Source organism: Corythoichthys intestinalis, chromosome 17 (assembly GCF_030265065.1).
Source record: "Corythoichthys intestinalis isolate RoL2023-P3 chromosome 17, ASM3026506v1, whole genome shotgun sequence".
NCBI lineage: Eukaryota > Metazoa > Chordata > Actinopteri > Syngnathiformes > Syngnathidae > Corythoichthys > Corythoichthys intestinalis.
The window spans coordinates 45,590,932-45,610,687 of NC_080411.1; the positions used below are offsets into that span (position 1 = coordinate 45,590,932).

A 19,756-nucleotide genomic window follows, 5' to 3' on the forward strand; every position below is an offset into this window, starting at 1 on the left:
CATCAGATCTCTCAGATCACAAAAGGAAATCTCACGCATTGATAAATATTTCTGTGCATTTTTGCTGTTTACCTTTATCTTTTAAATCATTCACTCTATAATGTTTTTATAAACGATGACTGAATAAATTAAACACTGATTTATCAAGTACAGATTAACCCATTTCAACTGCCCTCCCTCTTTGCCTGTAGTTTACAAGAGAGGCTAGCTAGCTAGCTAAGGTTAGCCAATGAGCGAGTTTATAAAGCAAAAAAAAAGCATATTCAGTATCAATTCTTTGAAAAAAACTCACTTGCCTTTATGAAAATGCCGAGAGCAAACCGCAAGGGAGATAATGTGTAGAAAGTCGTTTCACCGCTGCGACCCAGGCCATCCGACGCCGCTTCGTTAGTTCCTCAACCTGCTGTCTATAACCTCTTTTCCAAGAGGGAAAACGAAAAAATCTTATGTCGTGGTCAACTTTGCTGCCATTTTTGACCGATTGTCGTTGTATCGGTCTTTGATAAAGACCGATTGTTAAATTTAAAAAATCGCTTTCGGATATGACGAAAGAAGATGAAGAAAAGGATATGACGCCATCAATACTCGCCGTCGCGTTCGATTGCTTTGGAACCCATTTTTCATCTCTCCTTAGCACCATATAGTAATGTAATCAACTGAAAGGTGGCAGAAATTTTCGGACACAACCTGGTCAATCCTGCAATCCCTCTTCTTCGAGTCGTTTGGGTGCACGTTGAAACTTCGAGACCTGCTTGGATTAGCTTTAGCTGCTAACAAAGAGAACAAACAACGCGCTTGGGATCAACACATCGCCGAGCAAGCAAAAAATGTCAGGTGAGTTGACTTTCGACTCGTTTGTCTCGCAAAAAATATACATTACAATTTGAATCTTTACAGATACAAAATGTATGACTAGTGCTGTTTATGCTCATATTTCTGTTTTTTTTTTTTTCCCCATTCTTTACTGTTTGTTTTTACTGATTTGTATGCGATGTAAAGCACTTATTATTTTCAATGTAACTATTCTACATAGTTACCAATCGAAAATGGAGACACGACCTTTCATTAAAGCAGAGATGTGAAGTAATTTCATAACATGCCAAATAGGGTCCCAATTAAAGTAATAAGGGTGTAACGGTACGTGTATTTGTATTAGGCTCGAGCGTTTACGTCACAGAATGGGGGATCACGTGAGATTTGACAACAACGCAGCCATATTGGAAGCAGGTCTGGCTTGCGGGACATTAAACTTGAACTTGCCAGTTTGATAAAGAGACAATGGGCTATTATTCATTTTATTATGTGTTTATATTTTACAAATGTGATATAGTATTCATTTATATTGTATATTTTATGTTGTATAACTTTAGTTCCTATGTGAATAATAGTTCCTACTTGTTTTGTTGTGGTAGGAGGGTTTTGTATTGAACACGGGGCCGTGTTGGTTATTATTGTAGCAGAGAAGACAACAGTAAATCAACAAAGACAAGTCAACTGTGCCCCGATCTACCACTCAAGAGATCTGATGGGCTCAAAAAGTGGGTGACGATTGCATATTAGTTTGAAAATCAACCGGATCCACCGTATTTTTACCCGAGTGACTTCCGGTCTGCCCGATCCTAGCTACCGGTAGTAGTATTGACGCAGGAGGGTCGCGTCAAATAATAAACTCTACCGTTCTTTTCTCGTGCGTCGTGTTGAGCCGCTTTTGGGATGCTTCTAACACGCGGCCGCACTGCGACTAGTGTGCATTGGCTGATTGACTTTAATGCCCGCATTTCACTGCGTTCTCGCGGCGGCCACGTTGTTGCGCCGTTGACGTTTCTTGGTTATACTGTCGTACAGCGTTGGTCCTCATTAGAGTAGAGAACACGGAGTAAATATAATCTACACAAAGAAACTGTAACCCGATCGACTCACAGCCTCGAAAAGTAAGGGTTACATTATGTCAGAAACTTGTTGGGTACGCCTCCGTTCCGAACCGAGCACCACGTACCGAAACGGTTCAATACAAATACATGTACCGTTACACCCTTACTAAATGGCGCACCGCAAGCAACACGTCACTTCTGCTCATTAATATTCATGACGTTAGCTACTGTTGCTAAGGGGGAACACTCTACCGTTTGTTCCCAATAGGAAATGAATGGAAATCGTGTACGAAGGAGATGTTTACAGCGCTAAACCTACCAATTCTGTCCGAAAATGATGTCCCTGGTGCCAAATTCATTGGTAAAGAACATAAAAATGTTCGGTTAAAAAGATGACTTGAGTGTCGAGGATTAAAAAAGACGGGGGAAAAAAAACGAGCCGACCTTAGCATGCCTTAGCTTTTTTATCGACACCTTTTTCTTGCGCGACTGACAATGACATTCTCCTGTTTCAACAAGCTATCCTTTAGCACCAGCCCTGTCTTTCTTATATCCTTTGGTTGTCCTATGTCTCTGACTGTTCTTAGGGGTAATTTACATTGTTAGTTTTGTGTAGCGATCGCAAATGCTAGTCAGTAACAGCCAACGAACACTTTTAATTTTTTCATTAATAACAAATCCTAATTCTATCATGTATTTACACTTCCCCCTTACTAAAGTTGTTTTTTTTTTTTACAACAGACTTTCAACAGAATGTTTTCATGCCACTGCTCATAGAGACTCATATACTGTATGTCTAAGGGAAGTGCCTGTTTTGGTTTTAGGCCACTAGCGGCTTTGGTTTTGAAAATATTTGATTTTTAACTTTTTAAAATAGGACCCCTACGGATCGGCCCCGAGCCCCATGTCCCATCAACTGATTTGGGTCTCTCTCTTGCAGATGTCAGTCAAGTGCATCTTCCTGTACTCCACATGTCTGGTTGCATTAAGGAAGAAGAGGAGGAGGAAGAGTCGCCATGCATCAAGGTGGAGGAAGAATTCGTCCACATTAAAGAGGAGCAGGAGGAGTATTTCATTAAAGTTGAGAAACCCCGGATTGAGGAGCAGCAGCAATCTCATCCCATCAAAAAGGAGGAGGAGGACCCTTCATATGTTGAAGAAGAGGTTGTGGACATCCCCGAGTGGACTGGTGAGCCCCCGGTCTTTTCTGAGCGCCGACAACTTCCCGACAACTGTCGCTTTTTTAAATTCATGTCCTGCAAATCATGCCGAGAGGTATTGTTTAGCAGTGTGCTGGTTGCACACTGCTAAAATGATGTTGACAAAGCGTGGCGTGTGGTATGCTGGTGTCCTCACAGGTGATTTGTCGATCAATAAATCCGTTGCTGTTCAATAAATTCTTTGCCGATTGGTTGTAGAACAAAAATAGAACAAAATTACCATGTTAACCTAATTTCTAAGCAGCATACTAGTTGATGACAGAATGGCGTCACTGACACAGCAACAACCGGAGGGGGAGGGGTGAGCGCTGCCGCGCCAAGCCACTTCTGGCTGCATTTTTGAGACATGAAAAATAGCGAGTACCGTAATACGGTATGATGGAAAATTTTAGTGGTTTTAAAACCGTGATGTTTTCATACCATGGTAAACCTTGAAACCTGCGACTTCTGGACAGTTTCGAACAAATTCTGGTCCACCATCCGGCGTCTGAGGAGAGGAAAGCAGTGCACCATTAACACCGTTCATAGTGGAGATAGGATACTGCTGACCTCAACTCAGGATGCCGTGGCTCGGTGGGGAGAAAACTTCGAAGACCTCCTCAATTCCATGGACACACCTTCCTTTGAAGAAGCAGAGTCTGGGGACTCCGGGGTGGGCTCTCCTATCTACCTTTTTAAGAAGGGAGACCAGAGGGTGTGTTCCAGTTATGGAGGGATCAAATTGCTCAGCCTCCCCGGTACAGTCTATTCAGGGGTGCTGGAGAGGAGTGTTATGAACGGCAAGCCGTTGATGTGGATCCCAAACACAGACCCGGAGACCAGGAGCAGTGAATGTTTGTATTTAATAACTACAACAAAGGGAGCACACCAAAAAATGTGAGTATAACAAAGTACAACTAAGGGAGCATGCCAAAAAACACAAGTATAACAATGTACAACTAAGAGCGCACGCTAGAAGACGCGAAGATAACAGAGTAAATGGTAAATAGAGAGTACTTATATAGCGCATTTATCTACATTGTTACAATGCCCAAAGCGCTTTACAGTAGCCCACAATTACCCTTTCACGCACACATTCACGCACCAATGGTGCTGCTATCATGCAAGGCGCTGCCAACCCATTGGGGTCAGATTAGGGTTCAGTGCCTCGCCCAAGGGCAATTCCACAGTGGGCAGTCGTAGCCGACAATTTGAGCTACCAACTGCACCACGGCCACCCCTACGAAAATCTAAATCCAAAGTCCAAAAGTCCTCCTTGTTCCAGCCAATAACCTGTAATGTCAATCTGGTAATTCTATTAAAAGATGTATGTAAAATTTTTAGAATAGAATAGAATTAAGGGCGTAACGGTACATGTAATAGTATTAAACCGTTTCGGTACGTGGTAGTCGGTTCGGAACGGACGCGTACCGAACGAGTTTCTGATGTAATATAACCCTTACTTTTCGAGGCTGTGAGTCGACCGGTTTACAGTTTCTTTGTGTAGATTATATTTACTCCGTCTTCTCGACTATTATGAGGACCAACACAGTAGGACAGTCCAGAAACGTCAACGGCGCGACAACGTGGCCGCCGCGAGAACGCGGCGTTAAAGTCAATCAGCCAATGCACACCAGTCGCAGTGCGGCCGCGTGTTAGATGCGTCCTAGAAGCGGCTAAACGCGACGCAAGCGAAAAGAACGGCAGAGTTTAATATTTGACGTGAGACACGGCCTTCCTGCGTCAATACTACTAGCTAGGATCGGGCCGGAAGTTACTCGTGTAATAATACTGTGGATCCGGTCGATTTTCAAACTAATATGCAATCGTAACCTACTTTTTGAGTCCATCAGATCTCTTGAGTGGTAGATCGGGGCACAGTTGACTTGTCTTTGTTGTTTTACTGCTGTCTTCTCTGCTATAATAATAACCAACACGGCCCAATGTTCAATACAAAACCCTCCTACCACAACAAAACAAGTAGGAACTAATATTCACATAGGAACCAAAGTTATACAACATAAAATATACAATATAAATGAATACTACATCACATTTGTAAAATATAAACACATAATAAAATAAATATTAGACCACTTAAATAAAATAAATTGAAATGAGCTAAAACACAATAATAAGAATTAGGGTTGTTCCGATCATGTTTTTTTGCTCCCGATCCGATCCCGATCGTTTTAGTTTGAGTATCTGCCGATCCCGATATTTCCCGATCCGATTGCTTTTTTTGGCTCCGATTCAATTCCAATCATTCCCGATAATTTTTCCCGATCATATACATTTTGGCCATGCATTAAGAAATAAATGAATAAAACTTGGACGAATATATACATTCAACATACAGTACATAAGTACTGTATTTGTTTATTATGACAATAAATCCTCAAGATGGCATTTACATTATTATCATTCTTTCTGTGAGAGGGATCCACGGATAGAAAGACTTGGGACTTTGTGTATTGTGACTAAATACTGCCATCTAGTGTATTTGTTGAGCTTTCAGTAAATTATACTGCAGCATGCCCCAAGGCATGATGGGAAAGTGGAAACATGATGGGAAGTAAAACCATGACTGTGAGTCGTGCTAACAATAGATATGTTATCTCTGCTTAAGGGAATAATTTATGGTGTAAAGACAAAGAACATTTGCCACTATGCTTCCCCATAATTCTTCCCATGACAGTTCTAATCATTGAGAGAAGGTATGTATGGTTATAGTCAATTGATGGTTGGTGTTAAAGATCACCAAAATTCACTCTACTCATTGAGCGCTACTTATAATCTCTCTGTATAACAGCAGAACAACAGATTGAGTGCAGGAATGAGTGAAAGGGGCGAGCAGTATAAATATTAACAGCATTGAAGAGCATATGACACCAGAAAAAAGTCTTAAATGGCATTATTATGTGAATTAGAATCATATTTTGAGACGATTCGACTATATACAACAATTTAGCAAAGCGCAGATGATGAGAAATTAGACTTTTAATCTGCTGGTTAGCCACGCCTACAATTATAGGGCTTTAGCGTCCCCAACAGGTGGATGACGTCAGCGGTAGACTAGGCTCATCGGTTTTACTATTCAGCCCATTGAGGGGGAATTGTTCAGAACGAGGAAAACGCGACGAAGAGAGCTGCAAAATGTCATTGTTTCAGTCTCTCTACTCCCAATATTTTTACAGGATATTCTTTTTATCCAAGTATTTTTCCCCAATAGCTATATAAATGGCTTGAGAAGGACCAGTCAGCACGTCGAGGGGGAACTATTCACAATGAGGAAAACGCGACGAAGAGAGCGGCAAAATGTCATTGTTTCTGTCTCTTTACTTCAATATTTTTACAGGATATTCTTTTTACCCAACTACTTTCCCCATTTGCTAAATAAATGGCATGGTCATGACAAATAACAATCTTGTGCTAAATGCAATATAAAATAATAAAAATCCATTTATTCAAGACGACATGGCAAAATTACTCCATAATGGTCAAAACAGTCGACTTCACCTTTACTGTCACACCTCCCGAACGATATTTTATGACACCTAAATCGGACATATGTAATTTCCCTTCCCCGGCTTCGGAGAATGTAAGCAGACCAGAAGGAGTGACAGCTAGCCGACATGCTAACCGGAACCGAGGGATGTTTCAAAGTCTTCGAAGTGGAAAATCACACATAACTAGCCTGGATTATTTGACATGACGACCCGGTTGTCGAGTTTCTTTGCGGATCGGCAAACCGCCCGGCGGAGAGCAATTTACAGTTCGTTCCCTGGAGGAGGGTGGCTGGAGTTGTTGTGTAGCTAACGTGCTAACAGCTAACTGCTAATGAGCATGAGGATAGCTTTTTACATGCCTATCAATGATCAAACGTAAGTAGTCCTTTATTTAAAGGAATTTTATAGTGTTTACTTTGTAATCACTGTATTCGTATTTGACATAATACAAAACAAGATGTTTACTCACTTCCTTGTAAGTCCAATGGTCCCACAGTAAATATCCACGGTGAATGGGAACCTTTTGAAACTCCAAAAAGGCGCATACGCCTCTCCCGCATACAGAATGATTTTTCTGCAGCCGTTTGGCTGGCGTGATGCAAAAAATAAAAGTATTAATCCGCAAAATCAGCTGAATCTTTCGTCCTCTTACACAACAGTACACTGTATAGTGAAGAGAACGTCCTCTGCCGTACACGTCACAGCGCCCTCCTCCTCAATGCAAGACCGAAGCCGGAAGTCACTCATTTTCATGGCGCGGGATTCAAAAAACTAAATAAATATAGCGATCGCTTCCACACACATCCAAGCGGTCCATATCATTCAGGGGCATAAAATACCGCGTGTATTATGAAATAAACATGCTTTTTCGTGTCACAGGCACTTTAAATATTGTAATGTGACATATTTATCTATTAATTAATTACAGCCGTTATCGGGATATTTATTGATTACCCCTACGTTAAGTAGTGATGGGTGATACCAGTGATTTTGGATTCAATCTGATCCCAAGTAATACCAAGGCCAAATATTGTGATCCCGATCCGATATCTATACCGGAAGTTCATATTTTATATATATATATATATATATATATATATATATATATATATATATATATGTGTGTGTGTGTGTGTATGTGTATATACAACCCTGCAGAGTTCTAGGCCATTCTGATGATATCTAATTTACAACAACAGTAAGCACTCAAAAACTAATAAAAGTCTCTTCGTGTCAAACATGCATTGCAATGGAAAAACTGCTGCTTTTAATAACTAGCAAAGCAGTTTCCCTACAAACTCAATAACCAATCCATCAACAACAAAATCTGATTAGTCAGTCTCACTCTTTAAACATGACCCTTAAATTTATATGCACAGACAATTTCCCTGCTACACGTTGTATTTGATCAAATTTTAATCTACCTAAGTTAAATATTTTGAATCTAATTAAAGAAAGAATTAATAGTAGCATGTTACCACTCTCTAATGATGGATCATTAAAAACAAATCCAATAAACAATAATCACTTTCAATTAAAAAAAAAAAAAAAAAAAGGAATAATAGCTAATGTTAGAAATACTGTAAGGGGAGATGTGTGTATTTATAATGTTAAGTACTAACTCATATATTTTTTTATACCCAACTTGCTTGCTTGTAGTTCACTTGACTATCCAATGGAATGTGATGTGGGCTGATTTGTCCTCATTGTATCAAAAACTAATTAAATGGAGACTCACATTTAGGTTACAGTAATACTTCACTGTTTAATATGTCACTATGGTCATTTTACTTTTTTTATATAATGCGGTATGAACTTTGCTTTTCACAAACAAGATGTAGCTATAACTTTCCATTACAAAGCATATTCAATAGTGCTGCAAAGTTCTTTTTATGTGAGATGACAAAAACGCCATATTTATCGTTTCATATTGCACATCAGCCACTAATGCTTATATCGTCTCTGATTATCTATTAGCACCTGCGTTACCTGGATAAGTCCTGCCTTTCGCAATCGCCCCTTCTAAAGTACTTTGCTTTGCTTCGGCGGCGTGCTCTTGTCATTTCTCGTGTCCTCCTCGGCTTGAGCGGCATGTTTTTCATTTAATTCGCGGTGTGCTTCGGGATGCATGTTTCTTAAGTGTTTCGTGAGGCTTTTGGTATAACCAGAGTATCTGACAGTTTCGGCACAAACTGTGCACTTAGCCTCGTTGCTATTCATTGAAATGAAATATGTCCAAACCAGACTTCTTTTACGTTCCGTCATCAATGCCACAGCCATATGCTACCAGCCTACCAGCTTCCAAATGTTTGTTGTGGCTGTGTTGGTGCCTCGTGAGAGGGGCGGAGGAAAAGCATGCTGATCGATACACAGGATAGGGACGTAAATGGGGACGGGAGCAGACGCCGGTACACTGCTTATGTGCGTGCATTGCTTACGTGCGTGTAGAACGCGAAAGGGAAAAGTAGTACATAAAGTGTGCACAAAAATATAGCCCAAAAATAGACAAAGAAAATAATAATACTGTATATTAATTCCAAATATCGATACTTTTGCTTGGGGATCGATACCCAAAACAACGCGCTGGATCGAAATATCGATATTTTGGTATCGATCCACCCATCATTAACGTTAAGCCTAAACTAAAGACTCCAGAACAACAAGTGGGACACAATAGAGAGCAGTATGCTGTGACGTCGTTACTCTCGCGAGACTCCGTAGACGCATGACGCAATCAACTGGCTAGGCTAGCAAGTAACTTTGCTCAAGAAGACTTCAACTAATTTTTCCCAAAAATTATACACGATCGTGATTTACCTTTGTTTTGAAACAATTCTGATACTGCTTATGATCAATCACAGTATCAATGCAAATGAATAGTAGCGAGGTTTATACTCAATCACCAGGCTACAATGGGTTAACTGGTCTGCTATATCCACTCAGACAAGTATTCTTTGAGTAGACACTGCTTATAATCAAATACAGTATCACAATGGGTAGTAGACACTGCTTATAATCAATTACAGTATCACAATTGTTAAGCCTATCACAGTTAATAATCAATTACTGTAATAATATGGCCTATATAGGATCGTGGAGAATCGGCAACTTACATGGACAACAAACAATAACACTTCACTGCGTTAAACAAGCGGCACATTTTATTTAACCCACAGTATAAAGTGTACAAGCAAGCAAGCAACAAATGTATTTCAGCTCATAGATTACATGCAATAACATAAATCTCATTACCGTGTGCTGGAAGGACGGAGAGCCGGGCGTCCTCAGTAATAGTGAGCGAAGAAATACCAAGGCTGGGCGACCGCGCGTAATCCCACAGCGGACTCTAATTGTACTTGTCGCCATCGCTTCTTTATAGCAAGTACTGCGCCTCGTAACTTCCCCTCCCGTTCGAGTTTCACACGGCTTCTGAGAATGTTTGGATCTCCCTTAGACGTTTCGCACGGCCTACGGCCTTCGAGAATCCTTACTCCCTTTTTGATTTTGCGGTCAGGCTGTACCTTGCAGCTTGATAAGGTTGAATAACACATTCCCTTCACACGGTTTGACGAGAAAACATGTTATGTTCACTATTTTGCGGAGTCAGCTTGATAGGTTGAAAGCAACACATTCCAATATTCCCCTTCATTCCACTCCTGGTGTTTTCAACCACATCAAGCCGAGTCCTGATTAATTAATTAGGAACACATTCCTTTTGCACGGTTTGACGAGAAAACATGTTATGTTCACTATTTTGCGGAGTCAGCTTGATAGGTTGAAAACAACACATTCCGATTTATGTTACCTTGCAGCTTGATGTTAGTTGATGAGGTTAAAAACAACATTCCTTTATATAAGGCTTTGGGGCCTTGTCTTACATTCCACTCCTGGTGTTTTAAACCAAATCAACTCTAATTTATTAATAATGTCTCCAATTTTGCTGAATCCATTGAAACCAGGGATCCCCCCGCAAATTAGCATAATGATGGTCGGCTACTATTTCATACACCGCGGCTATAAGCATATTTACACGGTCAGGGTGTCGCTCTATACGGCGATAAAAGAATCCACCCCTCATATCTTGGTAGTCCAAGATATGCCCCCCTTCTTCAGTAGTTATAGTTACTACGCATGCATCTACCCCGTCTAAGTCTATTGTTTCTACCAGTACCCTCATAATTCTAACTGATGCCGGGCAACCTGGTCCTCTAGACGTTTGACGTAGCAACAAATTCCAATATTACATAGCGTAGTCAAAGCAATAGCTATTAAGACCAAAATCATTGGTGGAAGCAGCGTTACTCTAGCAGTTTGTGATAATCCTGTAAATATGTCCCACCAATGATGAGCAGATTGTTGCTGAATAATTTTAGCAGCATGCAAAATTTCTCCTTTAGCCATTAATGTTGATACCATCAGCTGGGAAACATTGGACGCATGTGAGTTAATCAATTTCTTTATCTCAGTGGATTGTTCCAATGCGCATTTGAAACGCTCCAAAGAGATTTGCCATGGTGTATGTAACACTTCCCATTGCACAGCCGTAAACCGGCTAGCAACTGTGTAATTTGTCAACCAATACGTCCCGTTTCCCCACTGAAAGAAACGAACATTACGTAGGCATCCTACAACTGGAACCGTTGGCAACATGGAGTGATTTTGGGCAGTGGCCACACAAAGGGTATGTGGTCCAACCTGCCACAAAATGTCCCTACTAGGTTCCCTTGACCAATCGCATAAGGCGAAGTCTACTTTAGTTAAGCAAGGATTAACAAATTCGTGATGCAATTTACAAGCTAGTCCTTTATCGGTGTTTTCGCAAAGATCGGTGTTAAAGGTTTGGTTCGTTCCCGAATTAAACCATTCACCTTCTACATGCAAAAACCAATAGCCTAGTTCAGTTATTACGGGTAATACCTGGAATTTACATACGGTAATGTTTGAGGTTACTGTGTATTGTGTCCAATATCCCCTACATTCGGTCGTATTACAAATCGTATATTCCGAATGTAACTGTAACCATAACTCAGAGGATATATTCCAAACACTTCGCCACTCCCGGTAATTCCCTGTAGTCAACATTCGTACAAAACGCTCTTTTTGCGCCTGTGCATGTAAGTATTGTATGCTACATGTGGTCCAGTTTAGCTGTTTAGTTACGTTGGTTAACACTTCACTAGTGGCATTCCACATGTTTAATTCCCGTTTGAATACATTTATCCACAGTTTAGCATTTTCTTTTTGTCCCACCATTGAATTAGGAAGCCACATTCCTACTTTTAGTAAGGCATCATGAGTTCCCTGTCCGGTCCCAGCTAGTTTATATCGCGTTATTTCATTATCGACGGTGTTAGATACCCCCAATAATGTTCCGGTTCCCCCTAACAATGTGTCATACCATTCTCTCTTCCTTCGAACACACGTGGGAAAAACAGGGAATACAACCTTCCAGTGCATTTTCGTAGTTATCACTGATTGTGTCAAAGGTGTAACTTCATGTTAAGTACCTGTAAATTACACACAGTCATATTCAATGCATTAGAAATATTGGTTAATACTTCTTGTGTTGCATCCCACATCCCTTTATCCCATGACAATTGTGCTAAGAATAAAGACGCCGCTTCTTCATGAGGCGCGATAGATGTGGGCATCCAAAGCCCTACGGTCGAGAGACCGTGCGCAATGTCACTTCCGGTGTTAGACAACATAGTTCTGGTGACTTCTCCATCAATCGTGTTAGAGATGCTTAACACGGTTCCGGTTCCACCCAGAAGGGTGTCGTACCATGCACGCTGTTTCCGTGCGGCACATGTGGGGAAAGGGGGAAACAAGACGATCCAGTGAATCTCACAAAGGGGGCAAACAAGGGGGCAAAGGGACCAGAAGGGGGATCCAAAGGAACAGGAGCAATTCATCCGATCCCTCGAACTTCCGTGCTGTTCGAGATCCATAGGTCAGACGTGACCTCGGTCATGTGACACGTTTTGTTGTCGAGATGCCACAGACCGACCGACAGGTGTTTCAGACGTGACCGTGATGAGGCATCCTGCAGCCACCATGGGAGCCCTGCGAACCCTTCCTGTATTGTTGACTCCTGGGGTGCAGGGGGGGGGGTCCAGAGGAGCAGGGACGACCTTCCTTGGACACCGGACTCCCCGAGCGTCCTCCACCATGCAGAGCCGTAGCGATCTCCCAGTAGATGTCCCAATAAGCCGCCTCCACATCACATTATCAATTGTCAGGCTGGAAGAAGCAGAAGAGATTTCAAACGCTTCGGACCAGACACATTTTTGTATCAATTTTTCCCGTCAGATTTCACAATAAACGGTTCTGAAGTCAAATTGTATATTACAATCCCCAATTCGCCTTGATAATCAGCATCAATAACCCCCAGCAAGTAAAGTTACCCCTTTAAGTGACAATCCAGATCTAGGTAAACCCGGAGTAGCTCGAACAGGTACTCGGCGGTTTCTGCAATTTTATAAGTTGTCCTGTATGTCTTCCACTCACATTCCCTGGCTAAATGTACCCTTTGATTGCACAAAAAGCACCTTCTTTCTAACATCGCAAAGTCAAAATCGTTATAATTATTTCCACTTGGCGAAGCGCGAATATTCACTTCTCTCTCCAAATTGTTCACTTCCGTCTTTTGTAATTTACTGTAATTACATACATTATAAATTTTGCCGTTTTGATATCATCAAGTTTCAAGTCAATCCCCCTCTGACGTGCCCACTGCAGAGTCCCCTGAATTTCCCAATGTCCTGCTTTGACATGGGCCCATCTAGCTAACCCGGGACTTGACTCCCTTTCAATTGCCATTACTTTTACCATTTGATCAACAGTTTGATTGTGTAATGCCTCAGCATCTGTCCGATTCGTGTGCGCGTCTACATGCAAGATAGTAACGGGTACTTCGTGCGTTTTTTCCCATATCTGCTCCCACAACTCTTTTCCCCACACTTCCTTGTTATGAATTTTCCACTTGGTCGCATGCCACGTTGGCATCCAGGTGAGTAACCCCTGTACTACCGACCAAGAATCGGAGTACACGTGCACGCCCATGGGCCCACTCTGCATGATGACCATATGTGCTGCCTTTAACTCCGCCCATTGACTACTTTTCCCTTCTCCCACTTCCTCTAACAATTGCCCAGCTTGGGGATTAAAGGCCCCGGCTTTCCACTTTCGCTTTCCCTCTGAATACTGACAAGAGCCGTCAGTGAACCATGCGTTCATTTTGCCTTCTCTGCTCAATTCGTCCCATTTTTGCCCTAGTTTAACAGGTGATTCTGTTAGTGGTTTTACTTCGAAGGACAATTCATCTTCCTCAGTCACTTCCGCAATCTGTTCGTGCAACATAGACACTCCCTTCAAACCTGGTTTTACCCGCTCCGATAAATACCATTTCCATTTAATGATCTTCCTGCGCAGTTCCTATGCGATGAGTTGTGGGATTACTCATTACAAAATTGGCCACTATTCCACGTGACGACAAAATCTAGAATTGTCTATTAGCCACTGACATCACAGCCGAACAAAGACAGCCAAATTCCATCAGCATGCGATCCAAAAGCCGTAAGCCTAGACAATATTTCGTATCTTCAAAATTCCTTAAAAAAAAAAAAATTCAAATTCAAATTATCAATAAAGCAACTCATGACAGTCAAATTCAAGTTGTCAATAAAGCAACTCATGACAGTGTTCAAGTTACCAATAAAGCAACTCATGACAGTAAGTGTACATTATTAACCCTTAAGTTGCCAATACCACACCTCAACTGTTACAGCCGCATCAAGGTGAATAATCACTTTATCACTGTTCGCATTAACATAATTTGTCAACACTATCAATAATCCTTGTTGTTTTGAACTTCTGGGCGGGAACTGGAATACCGTCATCTGTTGATCAGGCAGATGCTGGCATGCAGCTGTCCCCACCCTCAGTCATATTCGATTAATCAGTTAATCAAATGTCTAAACACAGTTTAATCCATGAACTCGTTGACAATTAAATTAATTATCCTTAACATTCTATAAGTTTCACTTGAGCTCAATAATCTATTCTTATCTCTAATGAAATTCCATTTCAAAATCATTTTTGTTTTACCTGTTTTCCCAATTTGTTTCTCAATTTTATCCTAAATAATATAAGGAAAAGGCTGGAATATTCCCAGCTGCAATTACAACCTCCCCTTATAATCAATTTGGGCAAAAACCCAGCGAATGCCGTCGAGGACCCCATGTTGCAAATAGGGGCCACCGAAGGGCCGCACTCCTCATGTTGAAAAACGTTCCCTTCTTCCCATTTTGCGCAGTAAACGGTCAGCTATTCACACACGATCCCACGCAAAAAATCATAATCAGTCACGCGACAATAACTACAATTATACACACACAATAAACGTTCAACTATTACACATGAGCCTCGCAAAAAAGAATCATGACGCAACGCAGCCTCACATACAACAACAACCATCCCCAATGACTTATCATACAGGACAGCACAATTTCAAATACAAATCAAAATCACCATACATTCTACCAGTGGCTCACAACAGACCAAACATAAAAAACATACAATTTGAGGTCAATGACGAACTAACTGTCAACACAGATCCACAGAAATTCCTATTTATCTGACGTCATGTGTAGTACAATCCCCTAACGAATCCACGTATCGGGACGATCATCGCATCCGCGCAAACACGACGCAATTCCATTCCACGGTTCTTTTTCCCAACGAGGAGTTACGATCTTTCCATGCTTCTGCACAAATCCACATCATTTTTCGTACACCCCCTAAAGGCGCTCTTTTTCGGACCACAACCTGAGTCAGTAAATCTTTGACTGACGTCGGGCTGGCCCCTGTTGTCATGTTAACCCACGGACCAGGGCGTCCCCCATTCCGCGTTAACAATTTCCCAATTTCTCTATACTCATGACTGTCCCACCCCGGCATCCCCGAGACGCAGTCAGCAAAACCCCCTTCGGGTTCATCCAAAGTTTTACTTTTACTCAAACAACAAGCCATGTCCAAGTCGCAGTTCTCCGTAAATCCTGTCCGTGACGCCAAAATTGTTTTGAAACAATTCTGATACTGCTTATGATCAATCACAGTATCAATGCAAATGAATAGTAGCGAGGTTTATACTCAATCACCAGGCTACAATGGGTTAACTGGTCTGCTATATCCACTCAGACAAGTATTCTTTGAGTAGACACTGCTTATAATCAAATACAGTATCACAATGGGTAGTAGACACTGCTTATAATCAATTACAGTATCACAATTGTTAAGCCTATCACAGTTAATAATCAATTACTGTAATAATATGGCCTATATAGGATCGTGGAGAATCGGCAACTTACATGGACAACAAACAATAACACTTCACTGCGTTAAACAAGCGGCACATTTTATTTAACCCACAGTATAAAGTGTACAAGCAAGCAAGCAACAAATGTATTTCAGCTCATAGATTACATGCAATAACATAAATCTCATTACCGTGTGCTGGAAGGACGGAGAGCCGGGCGTCCTCAGTAATAGTGAGCGAAGAAATACCAAGGCTGGGCGACCGCGCGTAATCCCACAGCGGACTCTAATTGTACTTGTCGCCATCGCTTCTTTATAGCAAGTACTGCGCCTCGTAACTTCCCCTCCCGTTCGAGTTTCACACGGCTTCTGAGAATGTTTGGATCTCCCTTAGACGTTTCGCACGGCCTACGGCCTTCGAGAATCCTTACTCCCTTTTTGATTTTGCGGTCAGGCTGTACCTTGCAGCTTGATAAGGTTGAATAACACATTCCCTTCACACGGTTTGACGAGAAAACATGTTATGTTCACTATTTTGCGGAGTCAGCTTGATAGGTTGAAAGCAACACATTCCAATATTCCCCTTCAACCTTTTTTCTCCGACTCCGCCACACATCAAGGAAACGCCATGGCAACATCCAGTCAACGCAGTGATCTCCCGGCGAAGCGCAAAAAGGCAGATTCTATTGATTCGGCTACATCGACCGAAGATCTGTTGTTAGCAAGCCCACCCGAATACACAAAGTCACTTAGCGAGGGAATTGGATCAATCGATAAGAAAATATCGATAGCATTAGAAATCCTTCAAGCCGAGATTAAAGAGTTAAAAGAAAGCCTCGTGTTTACTCAGCAGGAGGTAGTATATCTCAAGTCGCAAAACGATATCCTTAAAGGCGCCTTCGAGTCGACGACAGGTCTATTAGAATCCCTGAAAAAAGAGAATAAGATAATGAAAGAATCTATTTTGGACCTTCAATCAAGGAGCATGAGGGACAATTTAATTTTCTCTGGCATCGAAGAAAAAACAGTAGAGAAACCAGAAGCCCTCGTTAAGTCATTTATGGCAACATCTCTCAAGCTGCCCAAGGAAATGGTGGATTCGATCAAGTTTGCGAGGGTACACCGTCTTGGGAAGCCAAGAGGAAGCGGTCCGCGTCCAATAATCGCCAAGTTCGAGTTCTACCAGCAGAAAGTACTGGTGAAATCCAAAGGAAGAGAATTACAAGGAACAAGATTCGGCATGAATGATCATTTCCCGCGCGAGATCAACGAAAGACGGAAAATCCTCTATCCAATTCTGAAGCGGTCCAGAGCAGAGGGCAAACGTGCAATTATCACGTTTGACAAACTTTTCATTGATGGTCAACTATACCGAGACAAAGTGCTCACCCCATGGCTATTCTGACCGATAAGTAATGCCTAAATATTTCTATTATGCATACAATGCTGAATGTAGCTGTCTTGATTTAAGCAAGACATATGTATAGATGAGGGAGGCTTAATACTTAGTCTGCTATTCCTAAACACTTCCGGTATGCATATAATGCTGAATTAAATTGTTTTGGGTTGATTAAGGCACATATGTAGAATAGGGCTGCATGATAACTATTTTGTCTGTACCTTCGAAACACTTCCAGTTCGTATATAATGCCGAATTAAGTTGTTTTTTGTTTGAGCAAGGCACATGTGTAGATTAGGATTGCATGATAATCACTTTGTCTGTACTTCCTAAACACTTCCAATATGTACACAATGCCGTATTAAGTAGATTTGATTTCAACAATGCACACGTACAGATCAGGAATGCATGATAATCACTTAGTCTAGAAGAGTCACGCATGTCTCACACTACACATTCCTATACTGGCGCTCATATCTTTTCTTCTTTTTCTGGGTTACTTGTCTCACCTTTTCCACACCGCTGTTTTCAAACACACACTAAGTACACGCTTTAAAATTGTAATGTTTTGTGTTGATGCTACTCACGTATTTAATCCTTCTAACAACGTCTTAATGTTGTGTGAATTATGCCAAGAGGTTTACAAAAAATTGCACTCAGTTTTATTAGAATTTGATTTATTACATACTCGTATGGCTTCTAATGAATGTGAATGGTTGTTGACATTCAGGACCGAATATTATAACACACATCCTGAGATCATTACTTTCCTTAAGATACTTATAAATATCCGCATATGACGTATATAAATTTTGTTTCATTTAATGTGAATGGCTTCCGATCGCAGGCAAAGAGAACTAAAATTATGGAATACATCACCAAATTAAAGGCAGACCTCTTCTTTATGCAAGAGTCACATCTAGCCAAATCCGAAGAGAAATATTTTAAACACTCAAATTTTAACTTGATGTATTCAGCCAGCTATAACAGCAGACAAAGAGGAGTATCAATATTAATAAATAAAAGAATCTCGTTCACATTAAATAGTGCAATTGCAGACCCGGAAGGTAGATTCATAATAGTACAAGCCACCATAAGTAATAAACTGTTCACATTAGTGAACATATATGCCCCAAACAACGAGGACACACAGTTCTTCCACAATATCTTTGGTAAACTGAGTGACATGTCAGAGAACTCAACAATTATTATAGGAGGGGACTTTAACACAACTCTTGATCCAAGTATAGATAGTTCCAATTTTAAACTCACTAAACAGTCACAAACCGCAAGAACCATTAGGAAATATATGGACGATTTCGGCTTAAGTGACGTCTGGAGAGCAAAACATTTAACAAAAAGGGAATATACCTTTCAATCCCTAGCCCATGGTTCATGTTCAAGAATAGATTTTTTTCTAGCGAATAATTCCGCTATTAATAATATTTCGCCAAGAATACATCCAATAATCATCAGTGATCATGCACCAATTTCTTTAGCCCTTAAAATTGACTCCCGCACGACACCCCACGCAACCTGGCGCTGTAATGATTCCTTATTAGATGACCCAGCATTTGATACATTCGTTAAGAAAGAATGGAAAGACTTTATGGAACTTAACGATTCCCCAAACATCTCACCATCATTGCTTTGGGAAACAGGAAAATGCGTAATTCGAGGCAAGATTATCTCATATTCATCATATAAAAAAAAACAAGAACAGAAGTTGGAAAACGAATTAGAAATAAAAATCAAACAACTGACGGAGGAATTCGCCAATAATCCCACAGACAATACCACAAAAGAACTTTTCAGCGCCAAAGAACGGCTCAATAGTATTCTGTCTAAAAAAACTCAGTTTCTGTTACAACAACTACGATATACCAACTTTGAGCATAATAACAAATCCGGGAAATATTTAGCAAACCAACTCGAACGTAACAAAGAAAAAACATTAATTACAACAATACAAGATTCAGCCGGCGTAATAACACAATCACCAGAAAAAATTAACGAAACTTTCTATAGCTACTACAAAAACTTATACTCGGTGACAATTGATCATAATGAAGACATTGACCTATTCGTTAACAATCTTGACATCCCCCAAATAACTTTGGAAAGCCAACAATTGCTAGATACCCCACTTACCCTCGCTGAATTATGGAATGCCGTAAAGGACATGCCAACAGGTCGCGCACCGGGGCCCGACGGGTTCTCGACATCATATTTTAAACACTTTTGGAATATGCTGGCACCACTTTTCTATAGAATGGTCCAAGAAATCAGTGCAAAGGGTCAAATTAGAGACAATATGAACACTGCAGTAATCAAACTACTGCCAAAAGAAGGGAAAGACCTAACCCAACCAGCAAACTATAGACCAATATCCTTAATGAATACAGATATTAAAATTATTGCAAAGGCTTTAGCTACTAGATTAGAACAAACTCTTCCCAC

The 19,756-nt window shown here is 40.9% G+C and overlaps 1 protein-coding gene across 1 annotated transcript in view; it reads left to right on the forward strand.

The window, feature by feature from the left end:
- The first annotated feature begins 559 nt into the window (after positions 1 to 559).
- LOC130905831 (gastrula zinc finger protein XlCGF57.1-like) overlaps positions 560 to 19,756 on the forward strand; it is a 59,858-nt gene continuing 40,661 nt past the window's right edge. Inside the window, exons 1-2 of the mRNA XM_057819546.1 lie at positions 560 to 834; positions 2,812 to 3,060. Of these exons, the coding sequence (XP_057675529.1) occupies positions 828 to 834; positions 2,812 to 3,060 (256 nt within the window). The 5' untranslated portion in view covers positions 560 to 827. The remainder of the gene's footprint in view (positions 835 to 2,811; positions 3,061 to 19,756) is intronic.